The sequence below is a fragment of the Vicugna pacos genome, chromosome 12 (assembly GCF_048564905.1).
Source record: "Vicugna pacos chromosome 12, VicPac4, whole genome shotgun sequence".
NCBI lineage: Eukaryota > Metazoa > Chordata > Mammalia > Artiodactyla > Camelidae > Vicugna > Vicugna pacos.
In genome coordinates, this window is record NC_132998.1 from 29,584,706 (window position 1) to 29,612,603 (window position 27,898).

General features: G+C 46.6%; 2 protein-coding genes and 1 long non-coding RNA gene across 27 annotated transcripts in view; 1 reads left to right on the forward strand and 2 right to left on the reverse strand.

The window, feature by feature from the left end:
- PAH (phenylalanine hydroxylase) overlaps window positions 1-27,898 on the forward strand; it is a 361,485-nt gene that overhangs the window by 262,340 nt on the left and 71,247 nt on the right. The gene's annotated exons all lie outside the window — the stretch shown is intronic.
- Window positions 12,708-15,482, reverse strand: ASCL1 (achaete-scute family bHLH transcription factor 1). The gene is made up of 2 exons (XM_006220380.4): window positions 14,182-15,482; window positions 12,708-13,830 (listed from the first exon to the last, which is right to left on the reverse strand). The coding sequence occupies exon 1, from the start codon at window positions 14,916-14,918 to the stop codon at window positions 14,229-14,231; it is 690 nt and encodes a 229-aa protein (XP_006220442.2). The 5' UTR covers window positions 14,919-15,482; the 3' UTR covers window positions 12,708-13,830; window positions 14,182-14,228.
- LOC140700188 (uncharacterized) lies at window positions 20,037-21,979 on the reverse strand. The gene is made up of 2 exons (XR_012078480.1): window positions 20,976-21,979; window positions 20,037-20,516 (listed from the first exon to the last, which is right to left on the reverse strand). It is a non-coding gene; the product is annotated as an uncharacterized lncRNA (long non-coding RNA).

Sequence of the window (27,898 nt, forward strand, 5' to 3'; positions counted from 1 at the left end):
AAAAGTCCCAAGTCAGTTTGCATTTTTCTGTAGACCGTTCTTTCTGTTCCCTAGACCTCTGACACCTAAAGAGAAAAAAAAAGAACAGTTCTCTTCTTGTGCTCTGAAAATTGAGGGTTCCCCTCTCTTATGAAGCACATGCTAATGACCTCTTTTATTTCAGTTACTTTTAAGGCTCATGAAACATTGTTAGACAATTAATGAGAACTCACAAATTGTTATAGTTGAGTGAGATGAGGCGTCATGGAGTTTCCTGGCTCCTTTTCTTAAGAGTTATTGTTCTCAGAGCTGCAAAATGCTCATTGTAACTCCTGGTGGTCAATATGAAAATTGTCATCATTTCTTTTCTTGATACAGCAGAGTCTATTTTTTTTTAAAGCAATTCTGGCAATTTTTCTGAATTTTAAATGCAATTGAAATCCTTTTTGTTTTGCTCATTTCTCCACTCCAAGAAAAAAAGGAAGGATTGTAATCAAAGAAATTAGGGAGCATTGTGATAAGGGCAACTAAATAACAACAGGATATGTAAAATTTCCAGAGAAAAAGTGATTTATCTGTGAAAGGTGAAGTCAAGGAAGCCTTCCCCGAGGAAGCAATGTCTGAGCTGGAACTTAAAGGGTAAATGAATACACCAGACCAACAAAAATAGGATGTGCAAAGGTTCTGAGGAGAAAAAGCAGGGTGTGTGCACGAGACTATAAACTGTTTGACATTGCTAGGATACAAAGGTCAACAGGGGTGGTGGCTATTTGGATGGGGCTGCAGACAGAAGCTAGATCATCAGTGCCTTTATCAACCGTTTACTAGAATAGAAGCTCCAGGAGAGTATCCACCACGTTTGCCTTGTTCAGCATTGTATGGACATTGCCTGGCATAATACCGGCCCCTAGTAGGAAACTTTATAAATACTTGGGTGAGTGACTAAATTAACTACTATCGCAGACAGAGGAGAAACCATGAAAGTGTTTTAAACAAGAGACATGTGATGTCGGAAAGACCACTTTGATGGCAGTCGTGTGGTCTACATACTGTTTTTAAAGTACTCAGGTGGCCATAATGCAGAGGATGGATTGAAGTGACAAGAACAAGGAGACTTATTTAGGAATCAGAGATCCAGGGAGAAATGGTAAGGTCCTGAACAAAGGCAGAAACACTGGGATTCAGAAAGCAGGAACTGAATCTAAGAGAGAAATATAGGATATCTAAGTCTGGAAACAGAGAAAAAATTATGTTTAATGGATACATTAGTTACATGCTCAAGTAACATGCTTTGTATGTTTCCTTCAACCCCCAGACACCATTAGAGGCAAAATATCTCTAAATTTAAAGCCTAATGGGTACCATCATTAATCTGGGGGGAAAGTTCAACAAGTAGTTTAAATATTTTTCCTGATTTTATAGATTTTTCAGACATTGTATAGAATCCTTTGCATTTCATGTTGCTCACCAGGTACCAGTTGGAGAGGATGAGAGAGAGGAATGGAAAAGATTCTTGGGCTTCTGGTTGAAGATATTGTGTGGCAATATCAGAAATCAGGATTTGGAAAGCAAGTCTGGCATATTCTTTCAATGGACATATTCAGAGGCTACTAAACTCCTAATGGGGGGCTGGATTGAGAACCTGAGAGGCCTTAGGAATGGGGGAGAAAATAGGAAGGACTGAAAATATGGTTTAAAATGTGGTTCAAGTCCAACGCTGTGGGGTTTAAAGCAGATTCTAGTAATGAAAGGAACTAGTTTAAAAAGCTTCACCTGGTCTTGATGGTTTGAAATTCTTGCAATCTTGAAATCTGACTGAGGATTTTAGCCTTTAGAAAAGATATACCTAGCATTCTGTCCGTGCATTTTAATCTTGGATAGACACCTTACTAGCTGTGTGATGTTGGACAAGTTATTTAATCACTCTGGGCCTCCGTTTCATCATCTGTAGCTCAATAAGTTGAAAGAGGAGACCTCTTAAGTACTTGCACCTTTAAATATTCAATGACTCCATAAATGAAATTGAGAAATCTAACCTAGCTTCCAATTTAAAAGTACAGACAAATACAGAAGACTGAAAAGATTGGAAGCAGATGCCAGCTTGTTGGTGGGGTCCAGGAACTGGTGCAGAACAACTACTGGGGTAAAATCTTCTGTAGATTTCTGAGACCTCAAGCTTCTTTGAGATCCAATATCCATCCTCCTCTTTTTCCTTTTTAAAAAATCTCACTTGTGTTTGAAGCAGTGATATTCCTGGCTTAAAAAGTCCATTCCTGGCTTCTTTGGCCCCTTCCATTAGCCATTTACTATAGTTCTGACCTCAGGGAGATAATTGCGACTTTCTGAGGGGAGTTAACAGGAAACCATTTTAGAGGAGAGCGCCTTTAGCTGGCACAACCCTTTTTTGCTCTTTTTTCTTCCCCTTCTTGTCTAGAAAGCCGACATGATCTGGAGATGGAGCAGTCATCCTGGGACCACAGGGCACTAAGCCAAACACTAAGAAAGAATGAAAAGCTAGTTAGCACCTGTGGCCTGAGAGAATTGGGAGCCATCATACTAAGCCCAATTCCTATATCCAGACTTCTTCCTCAGAAAGAAAGGAAGAGAGGGAAGGAAGGGAGGGAGGGAGGGAGGAAGGAAGGGAAGAAGGAAGGGAGGATGAAAAAACACTGGAATCCCTTTCTCCTGTGCTAAGCTGGCAGAGCTCTGTTTATAACATCAGGCACATGCTCATTGGTTTTACTAATAAATAAAACAAGTCCCATCTCTTCTTCAAAGCCCGCAGAGGGTCGAGAGCTCTGTTCCTGCTTACCAGCATCTTGTCATTTTTTGCCTCCTTTATTCCAGTCCAGGTGGCTTTATTTTTTCATTTGAAAATGTCATCACCACGTCATTAGCAATTCACTGTTACCTGACAGTAGGAAGAAGCGTCCCCAGGCCATATGGCTAAATTTAATCTACATGGTCACGGTGTAATCCTGTTGAAATGGCTTCCCTTTGCAATCAAAACCGAATTTCACACTTTACCAAGATGGGGACAGCTCTTGTCTTCCCCAGAGTAATATAGATCTCCCCAGGCAGCCAAGGCCAATGGAAATGGCTTTCTTCTCCAGGCCAGCAGCAGGTGGGGGGCAGGGCTGGGAGGTCAGCATGAATGGGAAGACGCTGGAAAGGAGAGGCAGGGAACGGTTGGGGAGTCAGAGTTCAGAGTAACCCTCTGCATTCCCCACAGATTACTACTGGGGACATGTGACCCCTGGAACTTAGGAAAAGTAAATTTGGAATAGAAGTCATCTTTATGCGATTGGAGATTTTATCATATCCACAGTTGTCGCTTTTAAAGTTAGTTATCTGGCATATCTCCCCAGAAGGGCTAAAATTAAAATCACTGTCCAGAGCATGTAGTTAATCAGAATCTCCAGGAATATGTATGTTAAGCAGACATCCTCCTGCATTCATTATAATGGAGTTCATCCCAGTCCAGTGTAGGAGAATCACTGATGTAAATAGATATGAAAAAGTAATTGAATGTCACTGGTGATGTAGGACAAGCAGTGGTAGTGGTAGTGGTTTGTTTAAAATACAATACTACCTGGGGAGGCTGTGAGGAAGTGGGTACTCATCACTGCTGGTGAAATCGTACTGGATTCCACCTGTCTGAAGGCAATTGTAGGTGATAGGAGTCCAAAAGCCTTCAGGAAGCACATTTACTTTAACAAATCAGTTCTTCTTCAGATGTGTCCTGGGGACATAATCATGTGTAATTGTTTGGTTGTAAGGTTTTTCATCACAGGATTTATTAGCAGATATCAAAAACTAAAATAAAATAAAGAGAAAGAACATTCTCTGTGTAAAACTACAGATTAGTTAAGATGTTATTGTACATTCAATCAACATTTAAAATTATGTGGTAGAAGACTATGTGAGGATTCAGAAATGTGTAACTACCAGATTTTTTAATGTCTTTCTTACTCCGTAATCTATAAGGGCTGGGATCTTGCTGATCATCTCCACTACTGTGTCTTGAGGGCCTAGAATAGGGCCTGGGGAAATATTTGCTGAATTAATGACTAAACTGATTAATGTTCTCATTTTAAGTAGAAAAGTGAATCATATGATACCACTTTGTCAAAAAAATGTAGATAATTAAATGGTTTTTTTTTTGGTTGGTAGAATTAGAGGTGATGGCTGTTCTTTTCACTTAAGATATTTATTATATCACAGATATATTTCCATGTTAGTAAACATAAATCTATACTACCAATTAAAATTCTGCACCATGTACCATTCTAAGAGCCTGCCCATATTTGACCCAATGCTCCAACACTGCAGTTTCAGGTTGTGTTATATTCTTCAACACTATAAAAAAATACTACTACTCCTACAATACACACTCTTTGCTGTGTGTCTTTCGAGCATGTCTGATTTTTTTCTTAGAAAAAGTACCTAGAATTAGAATTAACATGTCTGTTTTCATCTGTAGAGGCTCTCTAGCAACAAGTTAGCTGTTCCTTGAAATGTATATCCTCTTTTGATGCCACAAAGTAAAGCCCCTTCCTTTGTGTGTCCCAGGGAAGCAGGGTAACATTCCTGAGAATGAGGAGATGGTGTAGAGCAAGCCTCTTGTTGGTCCCTCCAACAGAAAGAGATTGCAGAAGATGCCTGCCCAATGTGCATCCTGCCTTCTCTCCCAGGCTTAACTTTCATGTCCTCAGAAAGTGGAGACGTTATGAAGTATCTGAATGCTGACACTGTATTGGTCCAGCCAGGCCCCCTCCCAGGGCTGCAGTTTTGGCTCATTCTGGTTTTTTTTTCCCATGAAAAAAAGTTAGTTTATAGAAGCCACCATTGGCTGCATTGCTGTGGTTATACAAACTCTACAGGGTTTACTTTAGCAGTCTTATATTGTGTATTTGGTGAAGGAGGTGTTCCTTTGGTTGCTCTGCCTTCTGAACATTTTCAGCCAATGAAAGACCATCAAATTTCTCATAAGTAGACCTTATGTTTACACTCTTCCATTATTTTTGGCCAGCAGTCTCGAGGTCATAATGATATCTCAAGGATAGAATCTTCCTCCTGAAAGATGAAGAAGGCTGTTCCTAGAAGGAGGCAAAGAGGAAAATGTGAGAGACACGAAGAAAGCCATAAAATCATCCCTGCTTTCTGGAAAGCAGAACATTCACAGAAGGAATCAGTAGGAAAATAGTCACCAAGAAGCTGACCAACTGTGGCAGAATTACTAAACATTCCGAGGATTATACTCTTTTCTTGCTTTGTTTCTTTTTTTTTTTCCTTAATTGGTATTTTGGAACTTGGAAGAGCTGATTATTGGGTGGTGTCAGCAGTCCCAGAGGTTTGGGAGTTAATGCAAACCGAAATAATCAAAATAATCTCACCAGTAACAGATGTAATGGGAGTGATGGCCATCCCTTGAATTTTTATGAATGGTTTTCTGAAATTTTTCCTTCCAAGACCTGGGAAGAGGCCAGAGTTCTGAATCACTTAGCATGAGAGAGGATGAGGCTCCTAGAGGGAGCCCAGTGGCCCATTCCACCTTCCAGTGCTCACTCTCCTAGCCAAATAACCACCCCTTGGAGCTTCGTTTTTTGTCTTCCACAAACTTAGGCTGACAATTTCCTCTTTGCCTCACCAGGGGTGTTAAGCAACAGCAAAACCACTCTGCTCTGACTGGAGGATGACTGCTCACTTCTCAGAGGCACCAAAATGCGTCCACGTCACCAAGCTGTCTCCCTAACACCCATGAACACAGACTCGCTTTAGCTCATAGTACCCTGTGGCATGAACACCATAGGACAACAGAATGCAAAATTCCCTGATGTCTTAGCTATAGATGTTTCATGGATATAACTGCATGTGTGGCATATAATGTCCTGATATACAGAAAAAAAAAGACTAAATCCTATCTCATATTCAGTGGAATTTTCTTGAGCACCTACTATATGCTAGACACTCTGCTGGGAACTTTTGCATAGTCTATTTCATTCTTTGTAACTACCCTTGCAAATAGGTGTTATTATGTCCACTTATGCAGATGAGGAAACAAAAATTCAACTCCCAAGCTAATTGATGATGCGTGGAGTATCCCAACCAGGTCTCTTGACCCCCAAATCAAAATTATGTTCAAAGAAGATAAAAAAGTCCTTCCTAAGGAATCTCTCCCTTCCTCTTTCCTTTCATTTCTCCATATTCCCTTCGTTTCACATGTTTTTGCATGTCAAACAGGTGCCAGATACTGTTCTAGAAGCAGGGGATATCTTTGGTTAATACAAAGGAGATGGCAAAAAACATGCTGGCATATTGGGAATGTTTCCAGAAGCAGACAAGCATAGAATTGGTCTTTGGCTCTTACTGGGCCAAACTATGGGCCAGATTATGGTGGAAAGAACATGGAATTTGGAGTCAGGAAAGCCTGAGTTCAGATCCTGGCTCTGCCACTACCTAGCTTTGTGATCACAGACAAGTCATATAGCCTCTCTCGGCCACTTGTTTTTTTTTTTTTTATCTTTAAGGTGAATATAGTAATACACCACTTTGTATTATTGCCCTGATTGTGAAAAAAAATAAGCTGTCTGGCTTGGAAAATGCTCAACAGACAGGAGATGAGGGTGTAGCTGTGGGCATGGATTTTAACCCTACCCACTACAGGAAAAGATCCTGCTCAGCTGCCCTGGTCTGAGAGGTCTGGTCATCTGTCCATGCCTGTCTCCTGTGACTTCTTCCAGGTATCTTATGCCTGACTCTTGGAAAGGATAAGCTGGGAGTATCTACATGCATCCTGACACTGCAGAAACCACTCTCAGGCAGGCTCCAGAATCTTTGGCTTTGAAATCCCTGCTCCTTTGGCTGGCGGGCGCTTCACGGGGTGGAGGGCCAATTCGCCATGGCAGTTTGTATCTGCAGCCGGCCTGACAGGCTGGGAGAGGAAGGCGTTAATGTTTTCTGACAGGCGACCCCTAATTGTGGGAGCTTTTCTTCTCGGCCTTTCTGTGAAATTCTGACTTAGGCGAGCAGCATAACAAAGTGGTAGGGCATTGAGCGGGGCTTGCACTACACTGAGTAGGGAGGAGGGGGGTGTTGGTCCTAGGGGTGGGGTGGGGCACTGGCCCAGCATTATTCATGAAGACTTTCAGCTGTTTTTGTCTTTTAACTAACCTTTGAGTTGGATCAGAGGGCTGGCCGGCCTCCCTTTCGCCAAAGGCCCTGCTGGCACCTGGACAATGGAGGCAGACTGTTTTTCTGAGTGAAGAGTGGAGCTGGGGGAGGCCGAGGGCTGTGTGTACTGGAGGTGGGAGGTGAGGGCTGGAGGGGGGCAGCTTTACGTCTGTCCTGGTCTTGGGGAGAGGGGTGGTTATTGATAGAATTTCCAGCTCCCCCAACACAAGCAGCCACCCTCTGACTGCCAACTTTCTTGGCTCAACAACTTTATCCACGAAAATGCACACGGGGCTGGTTGCCCCGTTTGATTTTTGAAGGCCACGCTCCCTTCCCCTCCAAAGAGCTTTCTTCTGCTCTTCCTCCTATCCCTCTCCCTCCCAAAGTGCCTGGAGAAGGCTCCAGTCTACAAGTGTTTGGGTGGTGGTGAATTTTTTTTAAATAATTGTAAATAATGATGGCAAAAAAAGGGAAAGAGCAAATAAATGAAGAAAGGAGATCGGGAGGAAGAAGTAAAGGGAGAAAGGGAAATGGGAGATGGGAGGGGGAAAGTGACTCTGAGGATAGAGATCCAAAGAAAGGCAGGCAGAATTGCGGTCTGGAGAGGACTTTGGAGCCCAGAGGCAGTGGAGCAGGGCAGCCCGGAGGAGCCGGCCATCAAGGCAGCCGGGAGAGGGTTGGAGGCGAGGTGCTCTCCAAGGGCTCTCGATTTTGGCAGGTGTCAGCTTTTGTCCCCTGCATCCACTTCCTGCCCCGACAGCCCGGACACAGGGCCCAGTCCTCTCCATCGGACTTTGCTGAAAGTGATTCCCTTCAAGGAGTGTGGATTGGCATCTTTCCCCCATCTCGTCCCCAAAATAGCCCTGGTCGCCAGCGCATCAAAGGCAGCTTTGTGAGCGGCCGCCTGCAGGCTGCCTGGAGGGGGGCGCACGTGGGACTTTGCGGGAGCGCGTCCCACTCCCCTCTCCAGCCTCTCTCTGTTCCCGTCTTCATTCTTCTCCTCTCCTGCTTTGTCTCTTTCTCTCTCTTGTTTTTCCCCTCTCTCCCCCACCCCCATTTTCCCTGATTTTTTTCTTCCTCCTCTCTTCTCCCTCCTTCCCTTCCCTTCCCTTCTCTTTTCTCTTCTCTTTCACCTCCGTCCTCTTCCTTCTTCCCACCTCTTCGCTCCGGGCGGGTGACCAAGCCTCCTCTCCCGCCCACCCCCCAGCCCTGCCGTCAGGTAGCGGGGCGAGGCCCCGGCGCGCGCAGCTGACAGCGGACGCATGCCTGCAGCCAATCAACGCCCGGATGCGCTGCAGCTTGAATAAATCATTAAGCCTGACACGCGCTCAGGGCCCGCATTCTGCGCTGCAACTTGCTTCCTGCCATTAACCTACACACCCTCTTTTGTAACAACCTAATCTTGCATACAAAAGAAGTTGGAATATAACTTCGACCTGCGCTAGAGCCCAGCCCTTTGCATTCGCAGTGGGAAAAGAACGTTAGTTGTCAGCGAGTCCACTTCCCTTCCTACCTTTGACTCCCGGTAACCTGGAGTTTCTGGGGAAATCCTAAAACAGATCACTTCTTGGCCCAGGAGTGGAGAGAGGGAGAAAAAAGTTAAGAGATTTCTCAACAATAGAAAAAAGGAAACAGGATTGAGGGCACTTAGTACATCAGAGAAGCATCCACAGTGTTTTAAAAACAGGTTGCAATATAACAAGCCCTCAGAGGGCTCTCTTTAGAAGATTCAAATTAAGACTATTAAGTCCTAGAAATGTTGACTAAACTTAATCATTTGTTCCTCCCTTTTTAAATGAATGCATAAATGGATGAGTGAGTGAATGGGTGAATGGATGGTTTCCCGACAGCAGCATGCTGTTTGTTTATCTTGGTGGCAAGTCCCCAGCACCACCCCTCTACCTGGTTCAGGAAGAGTGTGTGGCAAGCAGTTAACCTCTTGCACTGATATAATCATGGACAGCTCTAAAGCCCTTTTATTTTCTATTCATCTGGTGTTCTATGCAAGGGAAGGTATTATCCTAATTTTCCAGGAGAAAAACTGTAATTGCCTTTTTGCAGACTTTCAAGTAAGTCATTCCTGGCTCAAAAGGATGAAGTGATTTTCCAGGGTTTGGTTTTGAACACAGAGAGGTTCACCTCTGCCCTAGGCAATTTCTTACTGATAGTCCTAAGAGTCTTTGAAAATCTTACATGAAATGAGAATATCCCTGAGATACTGTGGGAGACTAGCCTGGGTACCAGCAGGGTCAGCAGGAGCTGATGGCACACTGGGAGGGACAAAAGAAAAGAGTTTAATGGAGAGATGGATGTGGCTGGGACTAAGGGAACTAAAGGGTGCAGCACCCAGAGACTAGATGTGAGGGAGAGCTTTACCACCTCTGGCTTGTAGGGGACAGAGGAGGGAGCTGTTACTACACATCAGCAAGATCTATTGCTATGGGAATGGAGCCTCCTGACAAGCTGTCGCCTGAGACCAAGGAGCAGAGTCCCTGCCAAAGCAACTGAGGAACTTTGCAGTGAGGAGCAGGGATAGAAATGTCCTGACCTGCCTCCCCTTCTCACAAACTCTTATTGGTGCCTCCAAGTGGCCACACCCAACAGGAAGCCAGAGGGCAAGAGATTCCTAATGAAGAGGGCCTCCTGAGATGCTGAGCAGGGCAGGAGCTGGAGAAGTTATGGTGAAAAAGACAAGTAAGGTCCCTGTCCCATGGAGACTACTAGCTAGTAGGGGGCAATTCATAGTAATTGTATAAACAAACAAAAATGCAGTTGTTTTTAGAGGTAGTCATAGATGACAGGAAGGACAAACAACATAATGGATGATAACTGTTGCCTATGGAGAGCTGTTTTAGATAGGGTGATCAAGGAAAGCTTCTTGGAGGAGGTGGTGTTTAAGGAAAGATGACCTGAACTTCCTGGGAAAGCCTACGTTGACTCCGCATTCACTCCCAGACTTCTTTTTATGTGGCTTGTGGGTAAGCCTGAAATCTAGGCTGTGATTTAGATGCACCCACTGACCAGTCCCCGTGAAAATGAGAAACTAGAATAACATTGAGCACTCGCATTTACATATAGCTTGTAATCTCCCTCACAAGGCTATATGCTGACTCCTTTACGTAGTCTACTCTTGCTGCTGTGGGTACCATAAACTACATGTTACAAACAAGAAGATAGAAGCTTAGAAGCAATCAGGGATGTGAATTCTATGTTCTAACATCCCCAGCCCTGCAAGAGCAGTGGGGTGGAAATGTACACTGTACTCCCTCTTTCTTACTACATCTCAGTCCTAGTCCTTTGATGTTCTAGGCAGAGAACAGACCTGTTTCCTCTTCTTTGGAGGGCCCATCTGATATGAGCTGGAGATGGATTTTTCTCCATATACATTCTCGTATTCCCAATTTTAAAATTTAAAAGGCTGTGTCAGGGAGGTGAGATATGTATGTCCCAGTACCTCCAGCCCAGCCTCTGATAATACTCGCATTCAGCAGTTTTGCAACCAGTGGCAGTTCTGTTTTTTCCTTTCTCTCCCGTACTCCCTGGCCCTCCGTGTCAATTTCAGGCATCTCCAGTCTTAACTTGGTAGTCTCCAGGCCATTTTTTGAATAGATAAGATTTCTCAGTCAATAAAATCAGGGCAGTTTTCTTACCCAGTACCCGCCACCAAAAAAAGGAAAATGGGGTGGTTGCTGGGACCGAGAAGAGAGAGGCTGCGATTGCTTGCCACTGGGGTCTACATTTTGTATTTCGCTGACAGCCCAGGACCGCTCCAAAGCCCGCCGCGCAGCCAATGGGCAGCGGTGATTTATGGAGCTGACTAATGCTGGCTGAATGCGGCCTGTCAGAGCGCTGTGAATGGCTTCCCTTCGCTGCACAAGCCCCGGCTTTGTGTTGCTAAGCGATTAGAGCAGATGTAATGAGATTTTGCCCAATCCCCGCTTTGCCCTTTCCTAGCTTCGGCAAAATTGTGTGTGTTTTTGTGAATTTTTAGAGTTTGCCTCTGCATTGTGGCGAACAACGGCTAACTTTGCCTGGAGTTTAACGAGACTGGATATTTCTCATTCAGAAGTGAGTAAAAGAACACCTGTCTTCACAAGGAGAAGGGGGAAAAATCCCCTTTGTGGGGGCTGAAACATTATCCTAATGCTATATTCATAGCTATAAATAACTTGCTACACTTTCTTTGGGCACCTTATCTGGAAACTTGCAAAGGAGCTAAATTAAAAGAAAACGAAATTGGTGGGGGTGGGGGTGGACCCAGCCCTGGTCCTCTAAAGGAGAAGATAAAAATAAAGCGGGCATCACAAAGCATTACTTCCCTCAAGTAAGCTCTAAATTGGCCCACTGCTGGCAGAAAGTCCGATTATTTATGGCGATGAGGAATTTACTGATTTTTTTCCCCTTAATTACGCTCATCTCTTTGAAAGGGACTGAAGCCTCAGTGTGCATTCTATAGAGGGTCATTTAGCAAAATGACATCAGACGTTGTGGCGTGCTCCATGTATCGCGGCTTTAAAAAATGATTATTCTGTGCCACTAAATGGTATAGATGTACCAACACAGACTAGATTTTTAACTCTGGAAGACGTGCTGGCTCCCCGCTCTTTGTTGGGTTTTGTAAGATGCATTTTGCGCTCAGCTTTCCGCTTGGCTGGAGACACGCTAACTGAATCTGCAAGTAATGCAGGCAGTGAGCGAGGAGCCGCAAGAGGCGGAGTAGGATTCTGATCACGTCCTTGCTAACTGACAAGAAGCAAGCCAGCCAAAAACCCACCAATTTCTTTTTGAATCTTGGTAATTGGGTACTTTTACACGCAGCTCACGCCATTCGGATAGAGTCACAAGCTTAGATAGGCCAGTGTCTCAAAGCGACCACACATTTCTAAGGCTTTTATTTATTTAAAATCTAACTCCTGTAAGGAATTCATATCATACATGCCTTTCACTTAAAACCAATGTGGAAAGTGCGTGCAGCAGGGAAAGGAGTAGAAAATGCACGACTGGAAATGAAGGAAGAAGCACACACCCACCACTGGGACTGTGGAGAGGGCTACCTCCCTCAAGCCCAACCTCAGACACCACCGTCCTTACTCCATTCCTAGTGTCCATTATCTCATCCAGACTGTCCACAGTTTCACAATGAGAAACTCTGAGTGAGGGTAAGGGTTAGAAAGTGGGGTGAGGACCTTCTCTTTCCAGTTCACTTTTGGGGGGGATTTTTTCCAATGTGCCGTCATTTTATCAAAAGACAATGCAGCCATCAATCACCTCTTCTAGGTGTATGTGTACATTTGCAGCAAAAAAAAAAATGGTGAGGAAAACCATCGCGCGCGCGCGCGCGCGTGTGTGTGCGTATGTGTGTGTGTGTATCTTTTCCTTGTACGTTCATAGAGTCACCTCGGGTAGGACTTGTCATAGGACTTATTTTTGTCATTTCTGCCACTAAGCATGTTTCCCGCCACCCTTTTCTCCCCTACCCACCCCTTCCCTTTGGCTATTGATAACAACTTGGACTGGGGCAGTGGCGTCAAAAAAGACTTGGAGGCGGCTGAGTATTTTCATTTGTAAAAAAAGAAAAAAGTTTTATTACGAAACTAGTTTGTATAAAACAGGGTTATACATGGGTTTTTTTTTGTAAGTTTGTAATAAAACAGTAAGAAAAAAAAAGGCAGTGATAGAAATTTCCCAAAAGGCAACCCATCAAAACCAACTGGCTGCCACTTTGCGTTTGGACAGTAGCTGCATAAACTTTGTTCTTCTTGAACAGTATTTAATAACATCATTAATACATTAACAGGGTTTCTATAAAGTAAGACACATCGGTGCTGAAGTACGTCTGGTGGCCTTTTGATCTCACCTATGAGGAGAGTTCTTTACAAAACCACATAGGGGAAATGGCAGTTGTAAGGTGAACTACAAATCTAAAATATGCAGAGGTAATAGCATTACATGTTAAAGTATCAAGATATACACATTTTAAACCATTTATACAAAACTCTATAAATTTTTTCTCTCTTTCTCTCTTATGTACAAAAATATCTTAATATATCCCCAAACTGGTTAGAATAGATACAAATAAATTTTTCTTATAATAAAAAAAATCACAAAAAAATTGGAAGCATTCTATGATGAAAACGGTAGAAAAGATGGTGTGAGGGAGTGGAGCTTGGGGAGGGAGCCCCCAGAGGATCAGGGTTTCAAAGGACTGAGTATAGCATAATGTCATTGCAGACAAATGTCCACAGCTTATTGGAATAGGGGATACAGAGAGGAAAGACATCAACCCATTTCTAGAGCGCTAAGAATGTGCTTTCAGAGAGGGTGGGAGATGAATGCACTCCCAGCAAGCACTTTCAGCTCTGCCTGTTAGTGGTGGGTGGGAGTTTCTACAGGGCCTGTGCTGCTCCCTTCTGCCAGGAGCCCACTACTTTTGTACACAAGCTGCATTTTGTGCATTGACTCAGGTCCTAGTCACTCTATCAACTTGAATGATTGGAGTGCAAATACACTGTTCTGAGTGCATCCCTGTTTTGTGAGAGTCTTGCTTCTCAGGCATGCGACGCTTAGCTGGTCTAGGGGTTGGTTGCCTGAATTTGTTTGTTTTCTTCTTTTCTTCTTTTTTCACCCTTCCAACACCGCTGACAGGAAAACACTAAAGATGCAGGTTCTGCGATGGCCCTATAACATAAGAACAGGAGAGGTTAGTGTGAACTTGGAGGCAAGTGGTGGGAGGAAATGGAGATTTGGGGGAGGATCTGTCAGGTAGCATGCCTCTTTTGACAGGTCCTAGTACTAAGTCCTCCAGCATCTCCGCACTTCACCTCTACCTTCCAGTCCTTGGAGACTGGGGCAAAGCAACTCTCAGAAGCCAAGGCTGAAAGTAACACACCAGATCTGAAACTGACAAACTTGAACAAATACTTTAAAATCAACCTCCCTCCCTCATCTCCGTGGAGATAGTCCCCCTCCTCAAGAAGAAAAAGGATGAAGGCAAGAAAATCCCCCTGTTCACTCCCAAATGCAGCCTACCTGCTTCCATCGTCCATTCACACCAGGGCCTGATCAGGCCGAGCCCCTCAGAACCAGTTGGTGAAGTCGAGCAGTTCTTGCTCCTCGGGGCTGAGTGGGTCGTAAGAGCCCTCGTCCGACGAGTAGGATGAGACCGGCGAGCCGGCCATGGAGTTCATGTCGTTGGAGTAGTTGGGAGAGATGGTGGGCGACAGGACGCCAGCCTGGAAGGCGGCGCTCACCGCGTCGTGTTCGTCCAGCAGCTGCTGCAGCGCTCGGATGTACTCGACGGCGGAGCGGAGCGTCTCCACCTTGCTCATCTTCTTGTTGGCTGCGCCGTTGGGGACGTGCTCCCGAAGGGTGGCGAAGCCCAGGTTGACCAGCTTGACGCGGTTGCGCTCGCGCTCGTTGCGGCGCGCCACGGCGGCCGGCTGCTGCTGCGGCAGGCTGTAGCCGAAGCCGCTGAAGTTGAGCCGGCGTTTGCAGCGCATCAGTTCGGGCGAGGACGAGCGCTGGCGCTTGACTTGCTTGGGCGCCGACTTGTGACCGCCCCCTGAGGGCTGGCCGTCGGCCGCCGGGCTCAGCTGTGGCGCTTGCTGCTGCTGGTGAGCGTTCTGCGCCGCCGCTGCCGCCGCCGCCGCTGCCGCCGCCGCGGCCGTGGCAAAGAAGCAAGCTGCGGGCGGCAGGAAGGGCTGCTGGGGCTGCGGCTGGGACTGCTGGCCGGCGCCGCCGCTCTCCATCTTGGCAGAGCTCTCCATGCGCAGCGGCGGCCAAGGAGTCGCGGGATCCGAGCAAGCGGGGACGCGAGGTGCGGGGCGCGCACGAGGGGGGACACAGACAGGACTGGGGTGCACGAACAGAGAGGGAAAGGAGGGAAGAGATAAAGCAGGAGCCCGAAGGGAAGTAAAAAATATACAAAATCCCCGGGAGACTTATTAGGGTGAGAGCAAGGAAGGTGCAAATGCCTTTCCTCCTCCCTCCACTCCTCCTCCCTCCCCTCCTCCCTTCGCGGGTTGGCTTCAGGAGCCTCGCGTGGCGCTCGCGTGTGAGGCTGCCGCTGGCGCCTTCTTGTTTAAGAGAAGAAAAAAAGGCAGCAGAAGAAGCAAAAGTCAGTGGTGAGCGCGCTCTGCTGTCTCCTGTTCCTCTCCCCCTAGGGCTGCGCTCTCTTGCGCCGGGTCTCGGTCTCTCCAACCGTCGCTCGGGCTGTTTGTATTATTTTGTTAACCCCCTTTCTTTCTTATTTCCTTCTTTCACTTGCCCTCCCTGGCCGGCTCCCTGTCGGTGCGCCTTCCACGTTCCCTGGCCAGAAGTGAGAGAGTGCTGGGCGGCCGGAGTGCGGCCGCCTTTTCAATGGGACACCCAGCCCCACGCGCAGCCCTGGCCCCGCCTCGCCCCCCACTCCCTGCTGCTGCAGCAAGCGGCTGCAGCCCCCACTCCCCCCTCCTCTTACCTCTTCCTCCCACCCACTCCCTAAACTCCCCCTCCTCCCCTCCCCTACCCCCGCCGGTTCCCTGCGCCCGTCCCTTGCAAACTCTCCATTCAGCCGGGTTTGTTGTTGCAGTGCGTGCGCCTGGCGCGTGCCGGACTCCCGGCTGAATAAACAGGCGGCGCACTCAGGGCGGGCTGCAGCCGGGGGTGGCTCTAGAAAGAGGGGGCCAGCGTCGCCGGAGAGGCGAATAGCTGTGGAAATTGGGGGGTATGTGAGTGGACAGGCTTGGGGTGAAATGTCCCGGGATTCTCCTGAGAACTGGGCGCAAAGCACAGGGAAGGATTTGGGCAGGGAAAGTGGCGCGGGGGAGTACAGAGTTTGGGGGCGGTGGAGCTCCATTTGTCCCGTTTTCTTTACTCATTGCCACTCTCGGGGGTTTTCGGTGTTCTCGGGAGCGGAAGTAAATTTGCGATCGAAGTTCAGAAAGATGGGGGGAACTCCGTAAGGCTATTAAAATAAAAGTACTGCGAAGACTTAGGTTCTAGTCCCAACATATCCTCTCACCAGCTCTGTGGCCCTTAGTAAGTGGCATCCTCTCTGAGCCTCAGTTTTCTCGTCTGTAACAACAGAAGGTTGGATTAGATGGTCTCTAATGCCTCATTCAGGTGTAAAACTAGGATATGCTCCCTACAACTGAGCAAGTGTGGGAAGAGCCAAGAAGGTGATCACTTGAGGAGTGGCTGTGGTACATAGGTGTTTATGGCAGGGATATTCTCCCTGGATAACCTAGCTGCCTGTAATATCGACTCCTCTCCCCAAAGTTTTTATGGACTTGCTAGGGGATGCGTAGAGGGGAGCGCTTTAGGGTATTCCTAGGGTGGATCCGAGAAAAGAGACGGGGAGGAAGTGATGGAGCTTAGAGGGCTGGAGCAGCTTCGCTGGTTGTTCCGCGCCGTCGCCGCAGGCACTTCGGCGGCCTTGGCGCAGCCTCCATCCCGCCCCAGGCGTGTGCCCGGCGGGCCGGTGGCAGGCGACTGGGAGCGGAGCCCGGTGGGGCCGCGTGCTGGCGCCACGAGGGAGGAGGAGGCGCTTGCAGCCGTCGCTCGGCCTCTTGGACAGCGCCCACCCAGGCACCCTTACTGGGCCCTAGGCCCTGGCACTCTCTGGCCGGTGCCCGATCCAGCTTCGCGGCTCCTTGGGACGCGGCGCTGCGGGGAAAGCGGACGGAGCAGAGATTCCATCTCTGTACCGCTCCGGTGGAGGCAGAGGAAGGAGGCTGCAGCGCATCTCAGGTTGCGTCTCCGTAGACAGAAGGAAGCAGAGGGTAACCATCAAGTTGATTTATCCACTAGAAGTAGTCCGTTTTAATCAGAGATCTGGGTGCAGGGATGGCTGTGGTGAATTACCCGCATAATTGCTTCTCATTGAACTTATCTTTGTGGACATGGGTCTTTTTAAGGGATCATGGGGTGAGCCAGGGAGCCACCTTTGGTGTGTGTGACTAGCTATGAGTGCTGTGGGAACCACAGTGCTGGTGGTGGGCAGTGAAGATGGGGGGAGGGCCTCCCCTCCCAGATGAATAACCTCTCTTCTCTGCCTCAGTTTCTTCTTTTAAAACAGGTGGGTTTGAGGGGCATAGGACTGAATCGTGCCAATAGAGATCAGTTCTGTAAACCTCCCTACCCACACAGTAACCTGTGGCCTGATGACCCCATGTGACTGGGCCGAACTCCTGAGATTTACACCTTGGGCCTCTCCTCCCACACCGGCTGTCACCTAGAAAAGGAGCTGAGAGGGCTCCCAGATCACTTTTGTCTCCTGGGACATAAATTGTCACATTGTAATCCTGGGAATTACAGGAGACTGTGAGGCCTAAAGCAGAGCCCCACACCACCCGCTTTCCAACAGGAGGAAGCCTCAGACCTCCTGGCGGAAGAGCGATCATTCAGGTACATCCCACCACCCACTTGCCCCAGGTGTGAGCCCTGGGTTTGGGCTGATGGGAGGTGTCTAGGAAAAGCCTCTTCTTGTCCCTCTGCTCCTCTTAAGCAAAATAGTCGGAGGCCAGGGGAAGGGATGTTGAGGGTGAATAGCCAACATCAATGTGTTGAAGTGCGTTTTCTTTCACATTAGGCTGTGTCATGTGCTCTGAGCTCCCTTCCAATTCAGACCCTGTCGTTCCACACTTGACAAAAGCCCATGGTCCTGGCTCTACCACCATTTCACATTGTAACCTTAACAAGTCCCTCTCCCTCTACGGCTCTCAGTTTCCAGATCTATACCAGAACAGCAGCCACCAGCTCATTTTGAAGTGTATCTAGGAGTGGGGAAATTTTGCCCATAGCCCAGCACGTGTTCTCAGTTTCCTCCTCAGGTTTGGGCTTCATGGGTGCACAGAGATCCTTATCAGGACATCAAGGCCAGAGCCTACTCCCAACCACACACACACACACACACACACACACACACACACACACACACTCCATGCAATGGGCACTCAAAGGGAAGCGTCAACCAGTGAAGCCGAGCATTGTAGTGGTCCTACGTGTTGGCCTCTGCCCAGGAGAAAAGACAGCGGGCGCTGGGCTCCTTCCGGCCAAAACCACCGGAACATTTGTCCCTATTCTTCCTGCCTCAGACCTGAGCCAAAATCCCATCTTCACCCTCCCCACTCCCGCATCCTCGGCCTGCTCCCTTACATGCTGTGCAAAATCTCCCGGAGACCCCGGGCTTTCTCTTCCTCCTACTCAAGTAAACATAAAGAGTGCTCCCAGCCCAACAGTGTCCTCTCCACCTTCTCCAACCTTACGGTAGATCAGTCTAGAATCTTTTTTTAGGGCTTGGCTTCTGCCTTTGGGGCCTGCGCACTAACTACCAAGGGAAGTTTAACATGTTCTTCCACTGAGATTGGCCTTCTGGTTGTTTCACCAATTTGGAGCAAAGGACTAAGGCTCAAGACCCAATTAGAATCCTGCCTCTGATCCTCTGACTTAGATATGACCCCCTACACACACACACACACACACACACACACACACACACACACACTCACTCACTCACTCACTCACTCACATACACACTCACATACCTAAGCTGCCACATACTCTCCCAGGCCCAGGGGACTCCAGACCTTACACTGAGGGATAAAGTAGATGGACTTGATTTGGTACTGTGACTTTGAACAAATAGCCTACACTACAAGTCTTGGTTTCCTCATCTGCATCATGCCCTTGGTTATAGCATCTACCTCCAAGAGTTGTGAGATTTCCAAGAGATGCATGTGGGGCTCTCAGTACCAGGTCAAATAGAAAGGGGTTATTAGGAATGGCTTTTCTAGAACAAGGAGGAAGCTGCTGCTCACGTAGCCCATCCAGGAGAGTGAATGTGGAAAGAGGATGCCTGCCTCTCAGCTTCCTGGACCCACACTGTACGAAGTGCTCCATTAGTGGAGATCCGCTGGCCCAGCACCTGGGAGTGGGTAATTCTTGTCCTATTTGAGGAATGGTGGTGATGTTCGCTGGCAAACCGAAGTGGCAGAGATAGAAACCAAAGTTGTTGTTTTTTTAAAACATGAACAGTGACAAGTGAGATCATATAGACAAACTTGGTGGTGGGCGTGAGAAAGGGCTTCGGCAAAGCCAGTGGCCCCCGCCTCTGAACTTTCTGTGCTCCTTTGATACCTGGTGGGCCTGACTCTGAGCAAGTCCCTAGACTTTACTTAACCAGGACACTCAAGGTCTCATTTATCAAGAAGTGGAGGGAGAAGAAAACAGCTCACAAAAGAAGGGTTCAGTACTTTCCCCCATAAATGGCACTCCCCTTGCTTATCTGTCAGGGCCATCGGGAGAATCAAATCTGATGTAGTTTGTGAATTCACTTTGCAAATCCCTCCACACAAATGGAGATTGCCATTTTTGTGATGGGGAGGCGGGACCCTGACCTCCTATGGTGTGTATTAGCCAAAATATAGACATCCCAGAAAAATGGGAAACTTCTTCTTTCTTTTCCAATATAAGATAAAAGCCTTAATTTCTATTCCTTCAGAGCCCTCTTCTATGTTAGGGAGTCCTGGAACTAGACCATACCTTAGATTAAAATTTATCTGCATTCAGCACCTGGGGACAGGACTTCTCTAGTGATGCACAGGGATCAGCTGCCTGGGAGACCTAAGGCGCTGGTGCCCTGAGTCTCCTGACACCTTCTTTCCACTCACAGTTGAAGACCAGGCCCCCTTTGTTCACACACTGCCGTCAGGCTCCGTAACTGTGCGCCTTCTCTCTGTGGAAAGGTGATAGGCTCATCTCTTTTTTAAAGTGCCTCTGGTGCTTTTTCTTTGGAGGGAGGGGAGTTACTATTAAAAGTGAAACTAGGTTTTCCATTGAACTAATCATTTAATAAAATTATATTTATAGTAGATCCCGAATAAGGGGCAAAGAGAGTACAAAGATGAACACAGGCCTTTGAGTCTTTATTTGAACAGGAGCTGTTTGTTGCCACCTTCAGTTTTGGTGGGCGCTAAGGCCAGAAACCAGGGTTCTTGGAGAAAAGTGAGTATGTAGGGGATTCACAGTAGATATTCCATCTCCAGTAGCGGTAACACAGGGGCCTCTGTCCTGGAATGTATGCTGCTTGAAGCCTGTGCTCGGCACTGTCTTCCCCAGCGAGTATGGGAAGTTCATTACTGTGATGGCTACTGTCTCCAAGTACACCCTTCCCAAGGTTACTTCAGAACTGTTGCTGCCCAGCCGGTGTGAGTCTGACCAGCCTGGACAGCCTGTTGAGGTGGGGGAGGGAGCAGGACACAAACTATGGTCTTGGCTTAGCTTCTCGGTCACAGCAGCCAGGCCTGCACCTGCATTAAGGAATCCAGCCTTCAAACCAATCTATTCGCCGTTTTCAATACGTTTTACAAAGGGGAAAAAAAAAGCTGGAAAAACAAAACAGAAAAAAAGCACAAACTATTATTTTATTGTGGCTTTTTGGTTAGGGAGGGGAGGTTCGGGGGAAGGGGCAATTTGCAGCCACCCTCACAAATCCTTTTGAAGTTCTTCAAATCAGGAGCAGTAACGCTGCTAAGTCTTTATTTTTTCTAAAGCCCCATTTACATTATGATTAAATACCTTCCTCGGATCGGCATAAAGAAAGTCGTTAATCTATATAGCTCTGCAAAGAATCAATACATTCTCAACTTTTGTAGGATTTGTTACACCCTATTTTGTTACAGTAGGCCAGCTCCTCTCTGTCTAGGCACATGGCTCTCCTTCACTCCCCTCCTCCCCACCTCCTCCAAGAAAGGAAATAAAGTAAAGGTCTTTCACGGTAAACAAAACCAGCTGATTCTTCACAGAGAACCCATGAATAGCTGGAGAAGAAAAAAAAAACTTACAATAAATGGTGCATTTTTTTCTCTGCTGGGTATAGTATTCAAGGATCAGGGCAGTATTCAAACAGAGGTCCATTTTTTGCTCAGCAAGAGGGTTTAGAAAAGGAGCGTGGGGTCCATTCAGCGCTTTCCCCTCTTCACAATCGCTGGGCTCTATGAAACCTATCTTCCATGCCTTGTCGGAGTGTTTCTGGGGACCAATTAGTGCTTTGTTGCACGGCTTCTTTGCTGAATCTTTGAGCAGCAAGAAAAAGCGCTCTCGACTCTCCCCTTATTTTGACCATTTCAGTCATTACTCAGTGTAATAATTAATATGACAACTGGACGCTCCAGTTTGTATAGAAACACCTCAGCTACAGGAGCGAGCGTGCAGTGGGTGGTAACAAGCCGGAGAAGCCACACACACAAAAAGGAATGAATGGCCAGACAGAAAGAGAAGGAATAAAGATAAAATAGTTGGCACAACGCAGAGGAACATAAAACAGACGCGAATGTAGAAAGGGAGGGGGGAAGGGGGGACAGTTAGAAGGGGAGGGGAAAAAAACACCCTACAGAAGTTAACTTATTTTGAAACTGTTTTCTGAATAGAACCCTGTGGATGCCAGTGGCCGGCTGTCATCCCAGAGCGTGTCTCCCCAACTTTGTAAACTCTCTTGGAACTCGGTGGGGAGTAGGGGAGTGAAGGTGGGGAGGAGGGTTAGAAGGAGGACTCCTGCAAGCTTTAGGTTCTCCCCAGGATCTTTCTGGAAGGTGCACCCAGCCCAAGTTCCCAGCTCCTTGTTTGCCTTCCATTTTTGCAAAAATCTTGTTCTTCCGTCGCTCCACCTTCGGTTGGCAATAGAGAAGGTCAGGCGCAAGTGTAGACAAGAGCTGAGGGCTGCACCACCTCCCTGTGGGTGAGTTTTGGGGACAGGGCATTTCTGGTACCCCCCCCACCCCAACAACTCTGCAACGGTGCCTCGTGGAGCAGCGCCTGCGGGGCCTGTGGCAGGGAGGGTCTCTCCCTGGAAGCGCACACAGCCAGTCTGCGCTCTGCGCCCCGGTCCCACAAGTGCGCCCCGGGGTGGTGACCTGCTCGGTGACGGCATAATAAATAATTAGAGGGTTTAAGCGCGTTAGCCACAGCTCATGCTAATGAGCCAGATAAGGGCTCACTCTAACCCAAAGTGGCAGTTTGAGTATAGCAGGGAAGAAAAAAAGCCCGGTTATTTTTCCCTAACTTGATTGCTTCTTCTCAAATTCATGCGTCCCCAACCCCCTATTCCGCTGATTCTCTCTCCCCACATCGTGCCGCACACACAACACACACGCTCCGATCCCTTTTGACCCTTCCTCTGTCTTTCACCCTGCCAGACCGCCCGGTGACATCGCAAAGTCCCCGGGAGCCTGTATCTGACCTGCTGGGAAAGTTCACTCCCAGCGCGTCCTGGCTAGTGTCAGCCCGAGTGGAGGCGGTTCCTGTGCCTTTTTTTTTACAAAGTATGGAGTGCACCAAGGCTCCCATCCTCGGGGAAGGACTTTGAGGCTCAGGGTCAGAGACCTCTGAGAGCTCTGGGGGCCCTACGTGCCCTTGGGTGCCCTCTGCACTCAACGAGGCGGGCAAGGGGCGCTACCTGTTGGGGCGAGAAACGGCGGTCGCCCGGGGCGCTCCTGAAACACTCCTGCCGCTTCGAGAAAGCAGGGGCAGTTTGCCGAAGTGACTGAGGTCAGTCGTGTGTCCCCATTGTGTGGCCACGTGTCCTGTGTCCATCATCACCTCCCCAAGTCCGAGCTCAGCCCGACTCCTTGCGGTGCAACCCGGGAATGCTCAGGCCTATAAATCAGCCGGCGGCTGCGAGCTGTCTGCGGCTCTGTGCAGACCTGGACTCTGGCCCTGCTGGCCACGGGGAAAGTTTGCTAGCACCAGGTTAGCAAGGAAGCAGAGACTGCCGGGGGCCCACGGTCTGCCTGGGAAACTACGAGTCCCCAGGGGGCCAGTTAACTCTCTCTTCTCTCCCCACCACGTCTCCCTAGAGTCTTTTGGGGGAGGAGGTGAAGGGAGGCAAAGAGGGTGATTTCTGATAGATGGTTATTCATTGACATGGAACTTTAAATAAACAGGCACAAAACCAAAATTAAATGAGTTAACATTTGTGAAATGCTGAGAACAGTGCCTGGCACATGGTGAACATCCTATATGCATTTGTTAAGTAAATATAAGCGTACTGAAATCCATCACAGGAGGGATGTGCTATCCATCTAAGATGTTAGAAAATACTGCTTAGATCCAAAAATGATCAGGGTGGATGTGCTCACTGACGCATCAAATAACTGTTGAACATAATCAGAGATAAATAAGACAATCAGTCTTCAATAATCTTCTAGTTTGATAGAAAAGGAGGTGTATAGACAAGAAGGTCAATTAAAACACCATAAAAAAATGGCGGGTCCTCTTCCCTCATGCTCTGTTAGTATGGACTTCCACCTGCCTCATCCCCCGGGTTACCCTCAAATAAATCCACAGTCTAGGTAAAAAGTGGGCTTGTTGATGCAAACACATCCTAAAGTCATCGAGTGTTTCTTCCCCAACCAGATGGTCATCTTCAGCTTCTCCTGTGTGACAATTTATGGGCAGATACTAATGAAGTAAACACACAAACACACACCTTTAACACCTGTAGTGTTAAGTGCAGTGAAAAGGCAAGCCACTTGAAGTCAAGAGACAGACTCCAGTTTCTGGAGCTTTCTAGCTCTGTGTCCTTGGGCAAATTGTTTACCCTCTCTTAGACTGTTCTTCATCTACAAAATGAGGGGACTGAATAAAATACCTCCCCTCCAGCTTTGACTACGTAGACGATACAGCAGGACCACATGACTGTCAGAAATGGCTTCCCTCTCTGAGCAAACATCTTTTGCTGGTTTTTACTCCAACAACCTCCCAAAGGCACATGACCTCATCCACAGCTTCATGGTGGAGACCAGCCCTAGCTAGTGCCAGGGTCATGGCTCCTAGTGGCCAGAAGGCTGCATTATGGGGTCCGTATAAGTTTAGCCCTGGGGACTAGTGTAAGAAATGGGCCATTGGCTCATCAGGATTCTTGTACAAAGAGAAGAACCTCACCACTCTGGCTAATGGCTTTGCTTGGGAAACAAGATTCCCTTTGACTGCCTGACCAGTTTTTGGTCTGGGATTTGGGAGCCAGGGAAACTCCTAGTTCTCTTTGACGGGTGGTGTGAGTCGCTCGCCACCTGCTGGTTATTTCTTGAACTGCAGTGAGGACTGCGTGAAAATACTGCAATTCCATCCCTCCATTACAAGTTGATTCTACTAGTTCTGCCCCATGCGATTCAGTTCAGCAACAGAGCCCTGTGCTGTCTGTATCAAGTCCCCAAAATACCCACATTAGAAATATATGAGGTGCCTATTCATGATCAGATTATGAAACTTCATCCCAGACCCACCAAGTCATAGTTTGGCCAGTTGGCCATTTTATTAAACAAGCCTTAGAGTAGTCCTTTTGTACTTAGATCAGTTAGTGAAGATTTAATGCTCTGCCTCTTCTTTCTACCTAAGACATTTTCACCTCTCCTTCCTGCTTGGGTATCATCTTCTTTCCTGAACTATCACCATTAACTCTAGAGGCAGGTGAGCACCTCTGGTACCCCGACAGTACTTGGCCTACCCAAGCCTAACACCTACCCATCTGCTGTTACTGCTTGTCTTATTTGTGTATTGTCTCTTAGACCTTACGTTGCTCACGGGCAGGATATTTTTCTTGTCATGTCCACCTTAGTTCCTCTGTGGGGACAGATTCAGATTGCAGAGCCTGAGGTTTATAAAATTTGGGGCTGTATTTAAGAAAAAGAATATGAAATTATAAACATTAGGTAGAAAAAAATGAATATATCTTTAGAATAGGAATGCAAGCAAATTACACATTATAGAAAGCTAGAAAATGCTGCAAACATAAATTAACATGTTTATAAGTTAATTGCCTGATAAACTTCTATGGCAACCTTTTCTACATTTTTTAGTGCACATTCTTTGATTATCTCATTAAAATTTTGATTCTCATCTTCAGAGAGATTAAACAGGCAATTCATCTCATCTCTAACATCTGGCTGAAATTTACTCTTTATTATTGATAGTTTGGATGCTTAAAGCACATCATTTCACATGCAGACATGCTAGTTGTTGGGAGAACTGCCATAGATCACTGCCATACAAACACAAGAATTCTGGTAAGTTTATTTCACAAAAGTCTTGTCAAAAAAGGAAAAACTATTATGTGTTTATAATTGCTCATGCTTTAAATCAAAAAGTAAAATACAAAATTATTTTTAGAAATACAACACATAAAGAAAGGTCTTGATTCTTCACCTTTAACTTCATATCCCAGTGAATTTCAGTTCCACAGAAATCTTCTCAGTGGTTGGCCTTGAGAGCCCAGCTCGGTGGATCTCTTTGGTCTGTCAAGAGCAGTCATGGAGTCAGCTCTGAGAATGGTACTGTCTCCATCTGTTCAGCAGCTTAAGAGTCAGTTTGATGTGTTTCTCACCCTCACCCAGCATCTCTAAACTGACTCCTTCACCTTCTAAGTCTTTCTCAAATGCATCCCATTTTCTTCATCTCCACCATCAGTACCACTTTAGTCCAAGAAACAGTGGCCATTTCTTATCTGGGACAACTGTAATCACCTCTTAACTGATCTTGCTCTCCCCTCCCTACACTCTGCACACTGCAGCCAGAATGAGCTTGTGATAATGCAAATCTCACAGAAGCATCTTCTAATGACAAACTTCAATGGCTTTGCAACTGTTTCAGGATAAAGTTTTTTGTTTTTGTTTTTGTTTTTGTTTTTGTTTTTTTAATATCCTTAACATGGTCTAAAAGGCTCTGCATGGTCTGGCTTTCTCTAGCTCTCCAGCTGCATCTTCAACCACGTTTCCCATTGTTTCCACCACATGACTTTTGCAAATGCTGCTCTTTCTGCCTAGAAGGTTCCAGACAGTTCTAGGTTCTTCCCTTCCTCTTTCATCTAGGTATCCTTTACTTCATGTTCTTAGATCGAGAAAACTTCTCGGGGAAAGGTTTTTGCAGTATCATGTACATCTCCTTCATGCCATCTGTTTCAGCTGTAAGTTTGAATTTATTCCTGTAATTTGATTAATATCCACATCCTAAAAAGTATATAAATCCAGGAAGCCAGTTGCATCCTTGAACCTAGAACAGTGCCGGTTTGCAACAAAAGCTTAATACATATTTTTAGCTTGTATGGATGAATCTCACTCACTTCTAGTCCCCCACGTGTCTCCTCAACATTAGAGTTCAGCCAGCCTCCCCTCATGAGACAGATGCAGATGAATTAGAAAAAGAATCCATGTCTAAGATCATGCATGTGTCTTACCAAGAAACTGAGCCCCCCATGGTCTGCTGGGTCGTGTGCTTCAGTAGATGTGCTTCCCAAATTTATTACTCAATGAGCAATGACTGCAGCCATCAAGACCCTAGCTTTCAAATGGCCAGACATGCCAAGGCTCTGCAGGGACCGGAGGTCTCTGAGTAGGCTGAGTATTTATACCACCCTCACCTTCCACAGAGGGTTCTGCTGTCACTCAAGAGCCAGTGGGAAAGGATGATGAGTACTCTTCCCAACACTAACATCACCACCCCAGGTCTTTTGCCTCCTGTCATCCTACAAGAACACAGTATCTCAGATTCCTTACGTATACAATGGGGATATTAAAAATCTATCTCACTGGATTGTAGGAAGGATTACATAGATAATCTTTGCAGCATGCCTGGTACCGAATAAATATTTCAGTGCAGAACGAATAGTTGTCCCTTTCTCTTTCCAAAGAGGATAAGATGGAAAAAATAAAGCTAAGGGATAGCTCATTTATGTCTAATTAGAAATCCAGTATGGCTTTGGGCAAATTTTCTAGGCAAGCCACTTTTTTTCTTTGCAACTCTCCTTTCTTATATACATTTAAATAGAAAAGATAACAATAACAACTCTTTCCTAATCCCACAATCTAGAGAAAACGCCTCTTTCTCATTCTTTTTTGTTGTTTTTGTACACCTCTTGACATACTGCACAATGGGGAATTCAAGACTTTATATTCTACTTTTATCAGTCATGAGTTGAATTGTGTGCATTTAAAGAGATGATACATTTTTATGATTTTAAAAATAACTTTTATGGCTGTATCTATTATGTGAATACAATGTAATTTAGCTATGTCCTCTATTGCTGAAATTTTAATTTTTCCCCAAACTTTTTTGCCCTAAACATTTTCATACATATTTTTCTACATTTCTGATTAAACTAACATGAATTAAGTCCTCAGTATGCATCAGGCACTGTGCTTAGTCCCAGAATTTAGAAAGACTATGATTTGGTCTCTAGTCTGAGAGCTCTTAATCTAGAAGGAGACAAAAGTGTGAAAATAAGAAAAAAGGTCAAGCTGCTAGCCTAGCCAAGGAGGGGTGACCACCCCCCACTGGGGACAGCGCATCAGAGAAGACATTTTGGAAGAGGTGGGATTTGGGTTGACCAAGTGAGTGCCAGCCCTTAGTTGAACCCTCACCATAGAGGCAGCTTCCGCTGGCTTTGACCTTGAATTTTTCTTAGACTGAATCTTACCCTGATCTGCTTGGATTTGATGCCATTGCTCTGTTGACTGGTAGCTGAGCCTGTTTTGCCCCAAAGCATCTTCACTCCCTAACACTGTTGTTTTGCCTCTGAGGCTTCTGGGTTCCATCCAGTCCTACTTGTGGCTTTGCTACTGTAGCTAGAGTCAGTGGGATGATGCTAAATATTTAACAACCCACTAACTTCACCCCTGATTTGTAGTGTTTGCTGATTTCCATGGAGTAAACATTCCTAGATTTCAAGCTACCAACGTAAGCATGAAGTTGAGAAGAAACGTATAGTAGCATGTTA